Source organism: Schistocerca nitens, chromosome 9 (genome assembly GCF_023898315.1).
Source record: "Schistocerca nitens isolate TAMUIC-IGC-003100 chromosome 9, iqSchNite1.1, whole genome shotgun sequence".
Classification (NCBI taxonomy): Eukaryota; Metazoa; Arthropoda; class Insecta; order Orthoptera; family Acrididae; genus Schistocerca; species Schistocerca nitens.
This window is the reverse complement of record NC_064622.1, coordinates 15,150,570-15,171,762: the sequence shown is the minus strand read 5'-3', so window position 1 is coordinate 15,171,762 and position 21,193 is coordinate 15,150,570. Positions and strand designations below refer to the sequence as shown.

The following is a 21,193-nucleotide window of genomic DNA, read 5'->3' as shown; positions in this document are numbered from 1 at the left end:
TAAAAGTTAAAAAACTTGCCTGAGAAGTCACAGCTTGCCTTTGCTTTACGCATATCAACTCTGTAAGATCAACACTCATCTACATGATTCTAATGGAATAGAGTGTAGTTTCTTGTTATAGATAAATACTTGAAACAATATATTGAAAAACTGTTAGATTGAGCATGCAAAAATCATTACCCTATCCTCTTTTCTTCTCCTCTCTTCTACACAGACTTCACAGAAAAAGAAAAACATTGTAGCATAAATATTGTATTGATACCATGTCATCAGTATTTTCCAGAGCTCACTGGAATCATGTAACATGAACCATGAGCAAAATGGCATCACATCACAGTTAGGTACACTAATGGTAAGGTGCAGAGTGATCACGTCAGCTGAATGCTGGTAGGAGTTTGGATAAAGACATAGCCGGCTTTTCCATGATCTTGTGTGACAACTGCTGCTCCATCAGATGGAATATTAAACCAGTAAAAAAGAATTATTTGTTGTGCAGACCAACAACAGTTTCAGCAGCAATGTCTCCCACTCCCATAAATCTATTTCATTTCTTTCTTTATGTTTTCTGCGTAAGTAGGACAGAGTTTTGCACCATCAGTGCCACATCATTGATGTAGGCTTAAATTTCATGTACAAGTTTTCAGCTACAGGCTGCATAATTTAAACAACTTTTATGTGTAGTGAACTTCATGCTATTTGCTACCTTTTTATTTTATTTCTCATTATAGTAATACCTGATGTTATCAGGAAATGGAGGAAGCAATCTGAAGTATTTTCAAATTTTTTTTCATACAGAATATTTTATGTGTCTAGATTGCACCCAATATACAACATTAAATTTGGTAACTTGTTTTGGTTGTTCACACAACCACCCCCAAAAACAGAAAATTTCAATCATGGTACAGACATGTCTACATATACTGTAAGTTTACACCACTTCACCTGTATACCTTGGTACATTCTTGTATAAGACACAACTTCAATAAAGTGCTGGCTATACCGACAAGATACAAAAGAGTAATTCTAAACTGTGATTATTAAAATTGTGCTTGAGTATAAAATTTTTACAATTCATTGTTACAAAATGTAATGTGTAAAAATAGTAAGATAAAAGGTGCAAGTATGGAAAAAAAATCAAACGTGTTTGTGACCTGTTAAAATCCTTATGGAAGCAGGATCAATTTCAATAAACATTGTTTAGAATCACTCTTTTTTTATTTTGTTAATATAGCCAGCCTCTATTGAAGATTTCTCTTATATGAGAATGTATCAAGATATACAGACAATTCAGTCTAACCTTGCTGTATGAAGTGACACAATTTCTTAACCATGATTGCGATTTTTGTTTGTGCTTGTTCTTCCAGCTCTGAGGATAGTTATGTGAACAACCAAATCTAGATATCAAATTTAATTTTTTGTATTGCTTGTGATATAGACAGTTAAAAGATTTTGTAAAAGCTTTTTAAAAAATTTCTGAAAATATGGCACCATACTCTATTATCAGAGACATTATATAAAACCTTTGGCTTTCAATGTTTTTGAGAGTCTTAGTTCCTTGTTATTCTTTCTTGTTATTAACTGATAACTTGATTTACCACACTCTCATTAAAATGAAGAGTGATAGACATATTTCCGTACATTGTACTGTATTCTTTTTAATTATTATTTCAGGTAACATCATTAAAAATAAAGTATAATCCCTTTGCTAAAGCATTTCTGGATGCAAAGGAACGACCTGATAACATTTATCAAAGAGAATTCATGCAAGGATATCCTCAAACTCAGCAGACGCAGTACCCTCAATGTAAGTTTTCTTTAATTTGTAATGACTTAATTTTGCATGTTTGAACTCTATTGCTGACATTATCATTGACAAATAGAAAGAAATTAAATATATTTTCAAAAGAAAGTTTCCATTTTCTCACAAAGTACAATGAATGAAAGAAATTGTACATTTCAACTTTCCACATTTTCAACTGAGTTTAGTATCTCCATTATTCTACAACATATCAAAACTAATTTGGAACAATCTATTTACACAGGATCAGATTCTTTTCAGAATCTTGAAATAAATAGCTTTTACATTTAATAAGGATAACAATAGAGTATGCCTACACAATTTCACCATTTCACAAACATCAATCAGCAGACATGATGTCGCAAAGTTATAAAATGAAATATTAGGTATCAGTGCAAAATCGTGCAGTAAGGCAGCAAGTACCTTGATGAAAACAAATAAAAACTGATTCTCATTTGGTGAATGCAAAAATGAGGGGTAGGGGGGAGGGGATGAGGAGGCAGGATAGTGGGAGAAGTGCACAGGCAAACACACTATCCTGCTGTCTTTGCAGTCAGCCGACAGCTCTCAAGGTGTATTTTCCAAAAAATTAAAATTGGGAGCAGTAACATCCATTTAGAAAATGGAGATGAGTAAATAGTGCCCAATTAAGGGCCCTTCTCATAAATTCAAATCTTTCTCAAATATTTTAATAACAGAAACATCCTTATATAATCATGAACCCCATGCTTTAGTTAGTTTTGTGTTCCATGGATCATTTTGCATGATAAACGTAAATTATGTGAAATGATTCATTTTACATTCACACCATAAATTAATTTGTAAATATGACTCCGTGCTCAACAACTTTAAACTTCTTTTATTTCATTTCATTTATTTTTTTTTTTAATCTGCAGTAGGAGTACACTGCTGTGCTGTAGTTCTCAGAAACAAAGAACAAAAAAGTATAGGTTTGGCGGTACAAAAGTCCATCTCATTTTATTTTTGACAACTAATGCTCGGGTGTAATCCTTATAACCACAAGGGCAAAAAATTGAATAAGTAAACTCTTAAATTCAAGTGTAAAGTACTATTATAAGGTATTCTTTCTTACTCTTATTCCTTCATTATCCCAAATAACCAATAGTTGACTATGCATTGAATAGATATGTACCCAGTGCAACAGGTCACAATGGAAGGGCCTCCATGGTATCAAGTCACTGTTAAGGAACTTCTAAATAAACAGAGGTTACTGAATAATAGATGTAAAACAAAGCATAGGGTTATAGATAGATGCTGAATGAAATACATTTAGCTGTCAAGAGAGCAATGTTTGAAGCCTTCAATGACTACCATACCAGAATACTGTCAAAAGACCTTTCACAAAACCCAAAGAGATTCTGGCCATATGTCAAGGCTGTTAGTGGTACCATAGTTATCACTGGAATGAGATTTTCACTCTGCAGCGGAGTGTGCGCTGATATGAAACTTCCTGGCAGATTAAAACTGTGTGCCCGACCAAGACTCGAACTCGGGACCTTTGCCTTTTGCGGGCAAGTGCTCTACCATCTGAGCTACCGAAGCACAACTCACGCCCGGTCTCACAGCTTTACTTCTGCCAGTGTCTCGTCTCCTACCTTCCAAACTTTACAGAAGCTCTCCTGCGAACCTTGCAGAACTAGCACTCCTGAAAGAAAGGATACTGTGGAGACATGGCTTACCCACAGCCTGGGGGATGTTTCCAGAATGAGATTTTCACTCTGCAGCGGAGTGTGCGCTGATATGAAACTTCCTGGCAGATTAAAACTGTGTGCCCGACCGAGACTCGAACTCGGGACCTTTGCCTTTCGCAGGCAAGTGCTCTTGCCCGTGAAAGGCAAAGGTCCCGAGTTCGAGTCTCGGTCGGGCACACAGTTTTAATCTGCCAGGAAGTTTCATAGTTATCACTGTTATGAAACTGGAACTGAAACTGAAGATAGCAAAGCAAAAGCAGGAATGATTAACTCTGTTCTCAAATGTTCCTTTACAAAGGAAAACTCAGAAGCACCGCCCCAATTTAATTCTTGTACCACTGAGAAGATGAGTGAAATAGGTATCATTGTTGGCAGCATTGAGAAACAGCTGAAATTATTAAAGCACCAGGGGCTGGTGGAATCCCTATCAGATTCAGTACTGAATTTGTGGCCATGTTATCCTCTCTTTTAACTGTAATCTATCATAAATCCCTCAAAATAAAGACCTTATCCAGTAGGTGGAAGAAAGCATAGATCTCGCCCATCTACAAGAAGGGTAGAAGAAGTGACCCACAAAACTACCATCCAGTATCCCTGACATCAGTTTGTTGTAGAATCTTAGAACATATTTTGAGTGTAAATGTAATGAGATATTTTGAACAGAATGACCTCCTCTATGCCAACGAGCATGGATTCCTAAAACATTAATCATGTGAAACACAACTCCCACTTTTCTCACATTACATACCAAAAGCCTTGCATCAAAGCGGTCAGTTTATTATATATATATATATATATATATATATATATATATATATATATATATATATATATATATATATATATATTTTTTTTTTTTTTTTTTTTTTTTTTTTGCGTGGAGGCACCAACTGGTGTCCTTTGCAAACGTCATAGCATTTTTTTACAAGTTTAGTACAGTCATATATACATATGTGATTATGTATACATGATACAAATGTACCATTGTACCTAATAAGGCACAATATTGGGTGTTACATCGTACCTATTACAAATATTCAGATTTTACACAACTATATATATATACAATAATTTATTTTAGTTTAATATTAATATTCACTTAAAGAATATAAACACTTGTCAATCAAGAAATATTTCAGTTTCACTTTGAATAAGTTTCCTTTGTGGCACATTATAGAGCTCGGTAATCTGTTGTACCATATTTGACCACTAATGCATGGACTATGGTCTGTTGTTTTTAATTTTGTTCTTTGTCTGTAGTAGCAGTCTTTATTTCATGTATTATAGGCATGCATATCAGAGCACTTTGTTGCTTTGTTTTGATGTGTCACAAAAAATATAATTAATTTGTAAAGATACAGTGAGTAGACTGTGAGGTATTTATGATGAACAAAGATTTCCCTGCATGAATCTCTATACCCTAATCCATGGATAATTCTGATTGCTCTTTTCTGTAGGGTTAATATTCTGTTCATATGTATGTCGGCAGCACAACCCCATATCTCTATCCCGTAATTAATCTGTGCAATAATGGTTCCATAATAAATTGTTTTTAATGTCTGATGTGGAACTACTTTTGATAACTGGCTGATTAGATGTAATGAACTGCTGATTTTATTGCATAAAAATTTGATATGGTTTACCCATCTTAGATTTTCATCTAGGTGAATACCTAGAAATCTGCAGCCTTCTGTGTCCACTACTTCAATTCTACCTATGTTACTGATAGAGGTTTGGTGTGAGTTTGTAAGTTTAAATGGCAATAACTGAGGTTTACTGATATTAACTTTCAAACATTTATCTTGGAAATAAGTAGTTATTTGACGTAGTCCCTCAGTTGCTACCAACGTTAACTCATCATTTTGTTTACCAAGAAATAACAGTGAGGTATCATCTGCATAGGTTACCAATTGGGAGTTGAAAGGTTGCTCTATATCATTTATGTACACTAGGAAAAGGAAAGGGCCCAAAATTGAGCCCTGGGGTACACCTTGTGTGACTGTCTCATATTTTGACTGGAAATTAATGATCTGATTATTGATTTTGTAAGTCGGCTTTGTACACTGCTTGTGGTTAAATAAATATGTAGCCAGCAATTGCATGGATGCAGCATTTACATTGTGTGACTCAAGTTTACTTAAAAGTGACTCATGGTTTACTGAGTCAAAGGCTTTAGTAAGGTCTAGAAATATGCCAGCTGTTTGCATTCCTTGATCAAGGGCACCATACGTTATGTAGAGAAATTCCGTAATTGCTGTGATAGTATTATGATCTTTTCGGAATCCGTGTTCTGTCTCTGTTAGGAACTTATTTTTCAAGAAATAGTCACTAAGTTGTGTCAGCAGCACAACTTCAAATACTTTGCTGAAGACAGGTATTAATGATATGGGCCTGAAATTTGAAACCTCTTCCTTGGATCCTTTTTTATGCACTGGTTTAACTGTGCTCCATTTCAATACATTTAGAAATGTATGTTCTCTGATACTGCAGTTTACCAGGTGGGTGATTATTTTAACTAATTCCTTATTACATTTTTTAATCACGATACTACTCCAACCATCCCATCCAGATGAGAACTTATTCTTTAGGTTATTTATTATCCTGCCTATTTCTTTTTCACTTACTTGTTTGAATTCAAAAGGTGGCTCTTCAAAGGGGCAGAGCTTTACCTCACTACTCAACAATTGTGTTATTAACTGGACTAACAACTGCAGATATAAAGTATTTACTGAAAACATTACAGTCTTTATTAGGATCTTTAATTGTGTTTCCTTCATGGCTTATATTTACAATTTCAGTTTCTGGCTTCGGTGTGGCTTTGCGAAATTGATTTACAATTCTCCATGAGGTCTTGGCTATATTGTCTGATTGAGCTATTTCACTGCTGTATATCTGTTTTCTTAGATTTGAAAGCTCTTTCTTAAAGATTTTCTTGGCTTCGTTGTACTTGGCCTTAAAAACCTGCAAGTTTGTTGACTTGTGTAACACATCCAGGTCCTGGATGTTTTGCCTGAGTTTTATCATATTTGCTGGAAGTATCAGTCTGTTGGTTTTTGCACTTTGGTTATGGGTGAACACTCTTTGTATTTTCTTAACAGGGCAGCATCTGTCAAAGTGTCTTAGCATAGTATGATAGAATTTGGCCCATTTGTTTTCAGATCCTTCAGTCTGGTAAAACAGATCCCAGTCCTCTATAGCTAATTTATTTCTTAGGGCAAGGATGTTACCCTCTTTTAGGATTCTTTTATTTTTGATAAGCAGTCAGTTAGATGCAGTATTTCTCAGTTTCCAAAAAGTATTTGGCTCTGTAATATATCTATGTTTATTATCAAACGTATAATTGTATGGGGTATCAAGTGAAATTTGTGACTGGATAAAGGATTTTTTGGTATGAGGACGCAGCAAGATATCTTGGATGGAATATCATTGACAGATGTAGAAGCAACTTTGGATGTGCCCCAGGGAAATGTGTTGGAAACCTTGCTGGCTCTTATACATTACTGACCTTATGGACAATATTAATTGTGACCTTGGAATTTTTGCAGATTATTCATTTATCTATGATGAAGTATTGTCTTGAAACAAGCTGTACAGGTATTCTGTCAGATCTTAATAAGATTTAAAAGTGGTGCAAATATTGGCAACTTGCTTTAAATATTCAGAAGTGTAAAATTGTGTACTTCACAAAACAAAACAAAAAGTGCAGTATCTTATGACTATAACATCAATGAGTTGCAATTGGAATCACTCAACTCATACAAATACCTGGGTGTAACATTTTGTAGAGATATTAAATGTAATGTAATCAGTCTACAAAGGAGATTGTTTGCAAATCACTCGTGTGGCTCATACTAGAATATTGCCCAAGTGTTTGGGAGCAATACCAAATAGGATTAACAAAGGATATTGAACATATACAGAGAAGGGCAACACAAATGATCACGGGTATGTTTAATCCATGGGAGATTGTTGAGACTCTTGAAGACAGAAGTAAACTGTCCTGAGAAAGCCTACTTAGAAATTCTCAAGAAGCTACTTTAATAAATGCTGACTTTAGGAATATGCTACAACCCCCTAAATGCTGCTCCCATAGGAATCATGAGGACAAAATGCAATTAATTACAGCATCCAAGGAGGCTTTTAACTGATCACCCACCCTACACTCCATATGTAAATAGAATGGGAAGAAACCCTACTAACTGGTACAATGGGACGTACCCTCTGCCATGTACTTCACAGTGGTTTGCAGAGTATAGATGTAGAAGTGGATGTACACTTGAAATTTAAACAGTTTCCGCTCTTGGTATTGCAGACAGTTCCTGGTTGTTGCCGCAGCCAGTTTATTCTCCACTATCATCCCCATGTGACAGGCATCACGCAACATTGCGGAACCCGCGAACTTCTCCGTATCCTACAGTACAGCAACATCGCACCAACAAGCCCCTGTCATCCACACCTCCTCCCCCACATGGTGAGTATGCCTGTGAAGTAAACTGCCAAATGAAATCTCAACATATTACAAATCCTAAAACCTTATTATAGAAAATATTTTGATTTGGACCAAAAAACAAACATGTTACAATGAAACAATGGAGGATGGACTAATGACTTATTATGAAAAGGATAGTTGTTACTCACCATACAATGGAGACGCTGAGTCGCAGATAGGTACAACAAAACGAGTGTTGAGCAAGTACGCTTTGACCAAAAAGGCCTTCATCACAATTACACAACATGCACATACACATAAATTCATGCAAATGCAACTCACGCACACATGATCATGGCCTCGGCAGTCAATTACTGTGGTAAGACATGTGAGTTGTGTTTGCATGTATGTGTTTGGGCATGTTGTCTAATTTCAATGAAGGCCTTTTTGGCCAAAAGCTTACTTATTTTGGCAGTCTTTTCATTGTGGCGATCTGCAACTCAGCATCTCTGCTATACGGTTTGTAGCAACTATTCTTTCATATCATGTTATTATGAAACACACAAGTGAGGTGTGATGTGGGGAAATGTTATATCAAAAATACAATGATATTTATGCCACAGTGACTGACACAGGGAAAATATGTGTACATATAAATACAAGTTCAGCAACAAGATATAAAAAATTAAAATCACAAAGACATTTACAACATAATATATGGTTAACAGTGAAAAGGAAGATAAATCAGTGACAAAATCTTAATTATGGCGGTAAAGGTCATAGCAGAGCTGTCAAGAATCACATTCTTTACTTGGCTCAGACTAGAACAAAGTAAAGAACTTGTATGAAATGTATTCTAACGTAATAATGATCCACCAGAGCTGCTTCTTTATATTTTATTTACCACTATCAGTTTTGAGTGGTAGCTTGTTCTCTAGCAGTACATAATAAGGTCTTAAACATTATTTTTCAAATACGACCTCCTGTTGTTTTGCCACATTTGTGCATTGTTGTTACAATACTGATAATGTGTAAATGTGATTGTGGGCATAATTCCTGACAGACTTAAATATAGATAGAATACTGACTCATATAATGAGCAGAATTATTTAACTTTCTCTCAATGTAACTTTCATAAAGGCTTTTCCACAGAGAAAACAATAATACAAGATCTCACAAATGAAATGCTAGCACAACTAAATAAGAAAAAAGTTATCATGGTGGTGGCATGCCTTTGCGTGTGAATCACAAAATTATACTTGGCAAACTAAAATGTTGATGCACTTATAGCGTCCCTCTTGTTTGAAAGGAGTCTTACCTTTGGCAGAGAAAGCAAAGGGTGTCATTAGCAGACTGTGTCACTGGCTTGGAACTAGCTTCAGAATGGATGAATATAACATGTGAAGTGCCACAAGGTTAAGTACTTGGCCCACTCGTTTCCAGCATGCATAAATGATCTTTCAGTGACTTTAAAAGGTGTTTCAAAAACTGTTTGCTGATGACACAATCATATAATCAAGAGTCTAAACACATCTTTAACAGACACAGCACAGGTAACAGGTGAACAGGCTTCCAACTGTTTCACAGCTAACGACTTAACTGTTAAAATCACAAAGACTCACATTATCAAATTTCAAACCAGCAATAGTGACCAGTAGTACCACAGAATAAAAGTCCTTGGGATTCACCTGGATAACAACTCAAAATTGAGTCAACACATAGATAAACTAATCAAGAAGCTCAGTTCAGTATTTTATATTCTTGGAAGCATCTCTTATTGTGCTGACCTATAGGCAAGAGCATTGCCCTACTGTATGTATTGTCCCCCCATGTTGTCTTCTGGAATTGTCTTCTGAGTCAGTACTGAAAAATAAATTATGTATTCAGCAGAAGCAAGAAGTAAGAATGTTATGAAAAACTTGCAGAGGACTTTTAAGGATCTTGGAATTCTTACACTCATTTCCCAAGACATATAGCCCATAATAGTTTTTATTTCCGATAACAAAAATCAGTTTGAGTTGTACTGCGAGTTATGCAGTCACAATATATGACACAGACATAATTCTGATGTAAACTTTGCCTCCTTCCCGAGTGTTCAGGATGAAGATGTGCACTCTGGCAGGGAGATATTCCACAACTCTCATCCTACACAAAGCAAGAAATTGGGAACAACTCAACAAAAAATTAAAAATGTACCTCATTAGACACTGTTTCTAAAAATTATTTGAGTGTGTGGAATGAAACATTCTTTAGCTAACGGGCAAGCAGCAGTATTTGTTAAAAAGCTGTATGACAGTTATTAATGTACCATAAACAGAACTCGGCATTTGGAGATGTAAAAAACAGGAGAAGTGCAAGTAGGACTCTTACTCTGAGGATTCAGTTCAAACTTTATTATTATTATTATTATTATTAGTAGTAGTAGTAGTAGTAGTATTAGTATTATCGTTAATTCCTCCACAAGGTGAGCATTAAAGCACAATCAATTCTCATGGTATTTTTTTCTGTCTCTTTCTTTTTTATTCTCAAAAATATCTCATATATTCACTGTGTTCCTTCTTCCTCTGTTCTGGTCACTTCTTTCCTGTTTTCTTCGTTTTGGGTGTTTGCTGAAACTTCTGTTCTCTGATTTTGTGTACGTATTTCTCCCTGTCTGTCATTTCTTGTTGAAGACGTTCAGTTTCATGAGGTCTTCCACAATTTCCTTTATCCAGTTGGTTTTCACTGTAATAGTTGTCACTATACTAAAAATCTTCTTGGTCAGTCTGTTTTCATTCATCATATGTATATATCTGAAGAGCTTTGCCCTTTTTTCCTGATGTTGTTTGTAATTGTCTGTCTGTTTGTAAAGTTCTTTTATTAGTCTCTGTATACAGATCTCCTCTCTCTACGTTTGCCCATAGATCATTCTCAGTATTTTCCTCTCTTTTTTTCCGTCTCCTTCATTTTCGTTCTTCCCTTGATTACTGTTGTTTTTGAGGTATACAAGGCCTCTGGTAAGACTACTCCACTATAGTGACTTAATTTGGTATTGAAGGAAACACTTCTTTTGTTGTAATGGTTCCATGTAAGTGTGTATGATTTTTGTAGTTTGGCGAGCGTTTCTTCATTGGATGTTGAGTGCAGCCTTGTTTTCTGTGTAATCTCTCCCAGGCATATGAAACTTTCTACTTGTGTTATCTTTCCATACTTCATTACCAGTGGGTCTGTCTGTAGGATTTTGTCTTCATGCACAGCATTTTTTCATATGAGATTTGTAGTCCTGTTTTGGCTCAGGTTTCGTGTTGTCTCTAGAGCATCTTTGGCTTCTTTTCTGTTTGTTATGACAGCTATATCATTAGCTAAAGTCAGACATTTTATGTTGATGGTTCTATCCTTCTGTCTCCCCACCTTTACCCCACTGACTCCTTTATCCCATGTCCCAATTATTTTCTCCATAACAGAGTTAAACAGAATGGGGGACAGGCCATCTCCCTGTCTCACTCCTGTCTTGATTTCGAATGGCTCTGAGATCTCTCCCATAAACTTCACTTTGAATGTTGTACTTGTTAATGTTTCCTGGATTAGCTTTCTGGTCTTGTTGTTGACCTTCAGTTCTTCCAGTGGGACAAAGAGTGTTTCTCTATCCGTGGAGTCATAGGCCTCCTTGGAGTTGACAAATGTTATTGTGGCATTCCTGGACTTTCTTGTTGACAAACTTAATTATGTGTGTAGATAATAATAATGATTTCATGTGCCTCACTGGCCTGGTGCAGGTACTTCTACTGGACGCCACTTCAGCAGCTTGTGTGTCCCTAACCTACCCCAGTCATCCAACAGGAGAAATGGCACCAACAGTTTAACATTAAGTCTGAACCACTCATAGTTTCTGGTGACTTCTCACCTCACTGAGATGGGAAGGCTAGTTTAAAATAAAGACAGGAAAAACTGTAGTCACACTGAGGCTAAATCCTATGCAGTTTCCAGGTGCATGCCTTACTGATAGACCATGATCCCCAAGATGTATATAAAGATATTTCAATTCTAGGTTTCCACAATTCATTTTGTGAGTATCAAGATATGTGAGATGTATGGCCATACCTTTTGATTTCATTTACTTAGAAGCTTAACTTTTTTTTACACATCTAAGGGGCTGTAGACTGCAGTATGTGATATAAATTTGAACTTGATGCCTGTACCTGTTCCTCAGGAAAAGGGACAGACAGACAGACAGACAGGTGAACAACAAATGGCAAAAATATTTTATGTGATATAGTTACAAATTCAAATTTTTCAGATTTTTTTCCTTTACTGGTACTGTGAAACCTTGCTTCTTGTCAAATTTCATGATTCTAAGTTAACAGGAAGTACCCTGTAAGTTTTGATGAGTGAGTTTTCAAGTATCAATATATGCAACACAAATAGCTGTATCTTTTGACTGTATTGACTTAGAAGCTTAAATTTTTCACACTGCCAAGGGACAGTAGAACTTAGTATGTGACATACATCAACCAGCTTCAGAGAAAAAGGGATGCTGACAGACGTAGGTGGACAAGAAAGTGGTCTTATAGTGGCCCCTTTTTTACTGATTGAGTTATCGAACCCTAAAAAATAAATTTCTTTGAAAAATACCATTGTAATAATTTATACACTGAGGTGACAAAACTTGTAGGATAGCTCCTAACACCGTGTCACACCTACTTTTTCTCAGCACAGTGCAGCAGTTTAGTTGACATGGATTCAACAGCTCATTGGAAGCTCCCTGCAGAAATATTGAACCATGTTGCCTCTATAGCCATCCACAACTACAAAAGTGTTGCTGGTGCACGATTTTTTGCACAAACTGACTTCTCGATTATGCCGCATATGTGGTCGGTGGGATCCATGTTGGGTGATCTGTGTGGCCAATTCATTTGTTCTAATTGTTCAGAATACTCTTCAAACAAGCACATGTACATTAAGCTAGTAATAACAGATAAACAACAACTCTATAGTATACAAGAAGATGCTATTTTCTTTCTAATACATTTGATTAAATTCAGATGGCACATCCATGAATGTCACTAAGCAGTTTTAATACAGTATACAGATCAAATTTCTATGGTTTGCTTGTCTTTTATCAATGTATAGCTTGCCTCATCCAATAATCCTGTAGATTCTCCTTGATGGAATGTGTGGAAGGCAATGAATGAATGAATCATGGAATGAATGGACCCAACTGTAGGATGCAGGTAATAGTGGAACCATCTGAAGCAGATGTTTAAATATGTTGTAATATTGTATAAATTTATCTATTAGAGGTTACCCTCGTATCTACAAAATTGACTGTTTTGGGGAATTATGAGTGACTTTTCAAATGATTAGTCTCTAAAATGTAATATAAAGGGAAAGACAGAAACAATCACAATGCTTGAGAGGGGAATCTATGGGTAAACAGTGCTTGTGAGAGAAGTAAACCATTGTACTTATTTTTTCCCTTTGTTGTTTTTTCGAACATTTCTTCTTTCCTCACTCTGATATAAAAAAAAACTCTCTTCTTCTTCTTTGATAAAGATGATATGACGCTCTCCCACATTTTATAAAGTCATCCTTTTCATCTTCATCTTTGTTCTTGGGAAGGTCATGACAGTGATTGGGCAACATTGAACCATTTATGTTGCAGTGTGTGATATGTTATTCTGTTGCTTACTATCTTAAATTCTATCCCAATATATGTGATACTCTTCTTCAGTACACCAGTTTCTAGCTGCCATTCACATCCACTGCACATATCTATTGAGTAGATAATCAACTTAATCCCTGCAGAGATGTGTCATGTAGATGACGACTGTTAATTTCAAAAGCAACATTAATTGGTTATCTTTGTCTGTTTAGTTGCACTTTACACAGTCCAAGTTACAAATTTACATCCATGCTATCTTTTCTTACATTATAATAGTTGCATTTATTCCAAGACTTCTTGTTGGGTTTGCTAATGGTGAATTTTTTACAATGTGGGCATTTTAACCCCAATCTTTGGTCCTATACCTGAAATACCTGCAACTCTTCTGTATGTGATACCATACTTTGGCCAGACTATCACAGTTATATACTGCACTCCCAAGCATTCATCTTTCACTCTCAGCAGTTCATCCTCAAGAGCCATATGACTTTTGCCTTCAGTTGGTTGTGAGCTGAACTTGCTGGCAGAGGTGCCATGAGATGGTACAAGCATTTCCCAGAATTATCTTGCCCTGATCCCAATGGCAGGAATTAGATACCTTGGGAACATTCAAATCTCTGACTCTAATGTAATCATATGCACATAATGATTTTTTGATATTCAGCCTTAATTGCGCTATCCTCAGTAACATATTTAATTAGTAGTGCAGTTACCCTCGAATCTAGTGAGTCATTATACATCACACACTTCACCCTACTGTCTGCTTCAAAAGCAGAAATGAAGTAACAAATCAAAATTGGAGTGATGACAAACACTTATTTAATCATATGCTAGTGCTTGTTTCAATGTTAATACTCAGCTTGTTACTACATAGATAAACATATTGGTCATTGAAATAATAATTCATGTGTTTCCATAAGGACCTTACACCCTTTGACTTGAGATCATGTCACATGCACGAGAGTAGGATATTATCCTTAAAAACAGATACTAAATTCAGTTTCAATTCATTATTCTCTAATGATGCTTAAAGACATTTACCTACATGTATTCTCTTCCTTCTCATTTATTACTGTTCATTTCACATAACTGTATATGCTTCTATTGTGTTGACAATATAAATCTTTCACGAATAAAGTAAAATTTCCTTTGCCAATTATAATCATTGACCTATTTTGGAATGGTCACTATTCCATGTACCTGAATAGTACCATACCTAAGAACATATTCCACAATATTTTCGTTTGTAGATTTTGATTATTTTACTGTATTTGATTCTTTGGGTACACACATTAGTGTGATTACCATCAGATAAACTAAAACAGTTTGAGATAAGTGTAGTAAACATTTAAAAATACTGAGATACAACAAAACATTGTTTGCCTTACACCAGACTTGTTAGAACCCATTGCCATTCATAAAAGACTACCTACTTCACTTAAAATGTTGAATTGTGTCTTAGTAAAAAGCATCTCATAAAATCACCATATATGAAAGAGAAATAAGTAACAAACATGAAGATAGAATGAAAAAATTACATTCAAGGAGGATGGAAACAAATTTTGGTTACACAGAATTAATTGTTGCAGGTAAATTTATAACCAAAATGGCAGTGTAACACAGACTGAACTAGAGCAATGATGATGTGATAAGCTAGGGAGACAGGATACAAGGGAGTAGAAGCAACATAAGTAGTACATTAGAAAGGAAGTCAACTATAAATTGTTGCAGCTGCTCAGAAATTTTCCCAGACAACCAAACACAGCAGTTATTTTTTGCTAAGATTTAGGTTTATAGTAGCAGTAGAGATTTATTTAAAAATTAAAATGACTTTAAGAAAACTCATTTTATCATCCATGCATACATTCACTAACGTCCAGAAGTTCTACTAAAATAATCAAATTTATGTGCTGATAAGTAAATGTAGGATGACTGACTGCTTCACGACAAACGATTATTCTTCTGTGGCAGTCACCTACTCTGAGCCACAGTCGACAACTGCAAGCATGTTCAGCCCACCGACAAGTTTTGCGTGGTCAATCACATCACCACAGCCGATGAGCTCACCTTCAGCAAACATTGGAAGCAGTGGGGCGTGGTCGGTGCCTGGAAGCTCAACACCACCACCCACTCACTCCCTGGGGACACCACCACCACCTCCCCCACCGTCAACGGGATATGCTACTTGGCACCATCTAGGAACAATGGACCTGGCAGGCCAAGGGTCACCTTACCACCAGCACTATCAGGTGAGAATAAAATCAAACATACATTAATCATTAAATTATTTAGTAAAATTTGACTAAGAGTAAGATGCAATCCCTTGAAGCTTACTGTTAATGTTGGGAATATTTTTGGATATTTAAATAAAATTTCTTTAAATACATGTAGGTAAACATTTTTAAGCATTGTTAGAGAATAATTAATTGAAACCGAATTTAGTATAACTCAGTATTTAGCAGAGGTGGTGCAATATACAACCTAATCGCACAGAAATATATCATTTATAATAACATTTTGTCCAATAATAAGTACACGTATTGCTATTTTGAAGTATTTGTTAACTGAGACATTGTTATTTACTCCTAAAATGGTTGTAAAATAAGTATGGTAGAAAATGTTGGGAATATTTTTGGATATTTAAATAAAATTTCTTTAAATACATGTAGGTAAACATCTTTAAGCATTGTTAGAGAATAATTAATTGAAACCGAATTTAGTATAACTCAGTATTTAGCAGAGGTGGTGCAATATACAACCTAATCGCACAGAAATATATCATTTATAATAACATTTTGTCCAATAATAAGTACACGTATTGCTATTTTGAAGTATTTGTTAACTGAGACATTGTTATTTACTCCTAAAATGGTTGTAAAATAAGTATGGTAGAAAAGAAAAAAAATTGATAGGGTTTCTCAGCTTTACAGTAGTTTCCTTTGACATCATAAACACATTCCATAAATGTTTCTGTTTTCTAACAATTAAAAAAACTGAATAAAAATGTAGAACTGACAGAGCTAAACAAGAAAAATTATCCTATTAATATATTTTGTGACTTTGCCAAAGGTTTTGATGATATGGAACACAAAATTATACTTACAAGGGGAAGGCTTCAGACATGGCCAACAAATTTGACTCATGTTTGGGGTGTTGCTTGTGCCCTACATAAAATGAAGGACTGTAAGACATTTTTACTCAAAACCCTCCTCCCACTTTCAGGAAAATAACCCATAATGTTCATGATAGGCTGTCAACTGAAAATGAACAAGATCAACAAAACAGTGAAAATTGAATACTTTTCATCACCACACAAACTCATATTTTCCAAGAAATCCAGAAAAGAACCTTCTATGGCTTCTAGTCATGTACCCATAAGTTTAACGCCATTCGACAAAAGTGACGCTGGCTGAGTAACCAAGGCAACTGGCTGGGAACTGGAGGAACTATGTTCCTACAAACAATCTCCAGTCTTTTTTCATCTATATTTTTCTTTGTATCAGAATTGGTGGGAATAGGAGTTTTAATAATGTAAATCAATCGGCAAGGAATAATAACAAAGTATATAAACAAAACTTCTCAAACACCTTGGATTAGTAAAGAATAAAAATTTTAGTTCTGCTCATTTTACAGTCACTCTTTTACTCACTCTGGTATATATCCTCACATTCCATTGAGCAGCTAGAAGAACAGTACTTACCACATAATCATTTGAATCAAATATATTCATAGCACTGACAACAGTTGATGAATATGATCTTTGAGCAATTCAGTGTTGCTTCCCATGATTCAGTGGAAAACAGATTTGGTTTTAAAAATATTTTATGAAATTAATTTTGATGCATACGACACATATTTTTATGCACGCAAACTGAAAATCGATCATGATGATGGATTGTTACTATGTTCGTACAGCTGTTCGATTTCCACTGGATTTACAGAAATTAATTGCAATTATAAAGCCTTGTTTAAAGGACTCTAAAGATATGTGTCAGAGTGACGAAAACAGCAGTTGTAGAATAACAAGGACTGAAATATAAATTCTTCACTAATCTACATTGTTTGAGAAATTGATTGACTTACCTTATTATTATTCCTTATTGATTTCGTTAGTTTATTAACTCTTCTGTTCCATCGATTCTGATACGGGAAAAATAAATATGAAAATAAAACTGCAGACCGCATGTGTGAATGAAATACAGGTCCTTTGCTCTTCAGCGAGTTGCCTCAGTAGCTCAGCAAAAACCACTTTTGTCGAAGAGCCTTAACCTTTCAGGAACTGAAGCTGAAGCCATAAAAGATACTTTTCTCGACCTCTCAGAAAAATATGCATTTGTGGCCCCCATATATGATTATGAAAAATGCTCTGTTTTAACTTGTCTATTGATGTCATCAGTTTTGAGTTCACTGCACATCATGAATTTCATTTTAGGTGATACAAAACTGACATGCTCAAACATGAGCTGAATCGGTTGACCATGTCTGAGTCCTTCCCATTTTTAGCCAACTAAAGTGGCATTAACTGCATCCCTCTTGCATGGAAGGAGTCGTAACTCCAAAAGAGAAATAATTATTAAACTGTGTCACAAGCATGAAACAGACATTAGAAATGGAGGATATTATGTGTGGGACATCACAGGTTTGGTCCTGTGCTTATTTTTATTCCTAACCCACATACATTATCTTCCAGTCACATGAGAGATTGGTTAACGAAATTTTATGTTTACTGATGACGGAAGTATACTAGTCAAACATCCAAATTCAGTTTACCAGACACAGCTCAGATGAAAGCTGAACAGCCCTCAGACTTGTTCACAGCAAACAGTTTAAGTTTTAATTGCACAACTTCTCATGTTACGCAATTTCAGGCAAGCAGAGGTCTCTTTAAGAAAGGTTTCAGAAATTACAGCAACCAGTTGCCTTTTGATTTGTTCTTCAATTTTTATTTTTTAATGACCGGTTTCGAATTGCCTTGTGATTCGTCAGATGGTACATAGTTATTGTATGTTTGCAGCATTATGGGGGTTTTGTGGATACTAATAATTCTGCAATGCTGCTAACATACAATAAATATATGTCATCTGATGACGAATCGCTAGGCGATTCAGAACCGGTTGTGGTAAATTAAAGTTGAAGAATAAAACAACTGACAACTGGTTGCAGTAACTTCTGGAAACCTTTATTCATAACGGTCACAACGTTCCACATTCATAAAGGATAAATGTTTTTTTCTTTTCTGCTTCTTTAAGAATTTTGGAATCCTTACTCACTTCTCAAAACATTTACTCCTCTTTCACCTGAGCTATGATTTACAGGATTACAACATGAGACACAAAAATAATTTTAATGTAGAGTTTGTTGCTTTGTCTGCTGTTTAGAGTGGACTTTTGTGCTCTGGTGTGAAGATATTCAACAAGCTCCAATCTAAAATCAACAAACCAGTTCGAAAGAGAAATAAAAACTTAACTTGTACAAAGAGCAGGTAGTGAGGTTATCTGAAGACTGTATCTAGATTCAATGATTAAAACAATGTGTTATCTACATGACAACAGCCAAGTTTGTTGTAAACCTGGATGACAAGTGGTAGCATGCTGTAAACAGGTTTTATAGTTACATACATAAGTAACAGTATTCTTTGAAAAAAAAAAAGAATATAATCAAGTAAATATTAATATGCAATACTGTCTGTTTTAATTATTTATTCTGTTCAATATTATCAATTTTGTAAAATGTAATTTACAATGTTAAAAAACGTGTTTGGTGTACAACATATATGAACAGCACTCAGTTTGACAGTTTCTCAACCGATGTCATGATCTCACAAACTTTGGCTTTATAGCCATGTATTATGTAATACTAAAATATTTTTTAGTTTTATTATTTACTGCATTAATATTGTCCATTGCATAAAGTGTGATTTACATAATGAGATTTTGATGGGGCGTGAGTCATGCTTGGGTAGCTCAGATGACAGAGCACTTGCCTGCGAAAGGCAAAGGCCCCAAGTTCGGGTCTCGGTCCAGCACACAGTTTTAATCTGCCAGGAAGTTTCATATCAGCGCACACTTTACTGCAGGGTGAAAATCTAATTCTGAAAACATCCCCCAGGCTGTGGCTAAGCCATGTTACCGCAATATCCTTTCTTCCAGGAGCGCTAGTTCTGCAAGGTTCGCAGGAGAGCTTCTGTGAAGTTTGCAAGGTAGGAGACAAGATATTGGCAGAAGTAAAGCTGTGAGGATGGGGCATGAGATGTGCTCGGGTAGCTCAGATGGTAGAGCACTTGCCCACGAAAGACAAAGGTACTGAGTTCGAGTCTCGGTCTGGCACACACTTTTAATCTGCCAGGAAGTGTGATTTGCATTGTTAAAAAGCAAGTTTGGCGCACAACATTCTGCACAAGTGGTTTCTATCTTTGCTTACAATGTCTGGTTATCTAAGAACTAGTACCTGCTGTGGACACAAGTCAGCTGTTTCCTTAAGATGGCTCAATAACCTGAAAACTAGTTAGGAATAAACAAAAATCAGTGGAACAAAAACAGTTTACCTGTTATGCAACCTTAAGTATGGAATTGTTCTACCAAGAAGTGACAGACAAATCCATAAATAAGAAATATTAAGCTATTAATAGGAGATAACCAATAGCTATTTAATATGCCTGAGGAGCCACCAACTTTTTCCAAGTAGCATCTTTACTTCTAATTTAGGTGCTATAAGCACGAGTACATTAAGTGGTTCATTAATACAGTATACAATTTAGTTTCTATGATTTACTTCTTTTTTTTTTTTTTTTTTTTTTTTTGATTTATGTGTTGATTCATTCTACACCTGTGGAGGTTTTCCTTCTTGATGGGATCTACAGAACATGATGAATGAGTAACTGAGTGAGTGCAGGTGAGCCACAATGAACAGCGATTCAGAGTGTCCAGTGAAGTTAATTTCTTCTTTAAAAAAGTGTAGTTATATCACTCAAGGTCAAGGGGCTTTTTTATCTGTTTTATGTGGAAGCTTGTACTTTCTGACTAATGAAGTAACTAAATTACAACATATTTTTTTAAAAAAATTTCATTTAGTGAGTTTCCACAAACATACTGGAGACGTTTCAGTCATTTCATAGTAACCTCAACTGAACAATCAGTGTGTGCTTCAGTTGAGTGCACCTGCATTTAAATTAATTTATGTGTGCAATAATGGCCGAGGTAAAGAAATAACAAGAATAAAAAGGACGATTTTTTTTTAACTAGTATTTTCAAATGTACAATTCTGATGTGTATGAAACATAAAGATTTCAATCAACCAGTTTTGACATATGACAGTGAGGCATGAACTTTTAATGGAAAAAATTCGGTATCTTATAGTAGCTCAGCAGCTACTGAAGGAACACATGTTTTTTGAGACAGGAGACTAGCAAACGGACCAGGCAGTGGACTGCAGTGTAACTGTGACTAACAAAAATAAAACTTACTTGGGTGGGACACGAACAAACGCTGGATGGAGCAACGAAGTTCTTTGCTGGATCCAAATAGTTAGGAAGAGGCTGAGGTGATGATTTAATGGAAAATGAACATGAGATGATGATTAATGGAAAATGGGTGTCTAGTGATGTTAGGAAAAAT

At 35.4% G+C, this 21,193-nt stretch overlaps 1 protein-coding gene across 4 annotated transcripts in view; it reads right to left on the bottom strand.

Annotated features, from left to right (window-relative positions):
- Window positions 1-21,193, bottom strand: part of LOC126202926 (uncharacterized) — a 118,896-nt gene that overhangs the window by 11,752 nt on the left and 85,951 nt on the right. The window contains exon 11 of one of the 4 annotated variants that reach the window (XM_049937015.1): window positions 15,765-15,822. The exons of the other annotated variants lie outside the window; for them this stretch is intronic. Within the exon in view, the coding sequence (XP_049792972.1) occupies window positions 15,806-15,822 (17 nt within the window). The 3' untranslated portion in view covers window positions 15,765-15,805. Of the gene's footprint in view, window positions 1-15,764; window positions 15,823-21,193 lie in introns of those variants that run through there. 4 annotated transcript variants of the gene reach the window in all.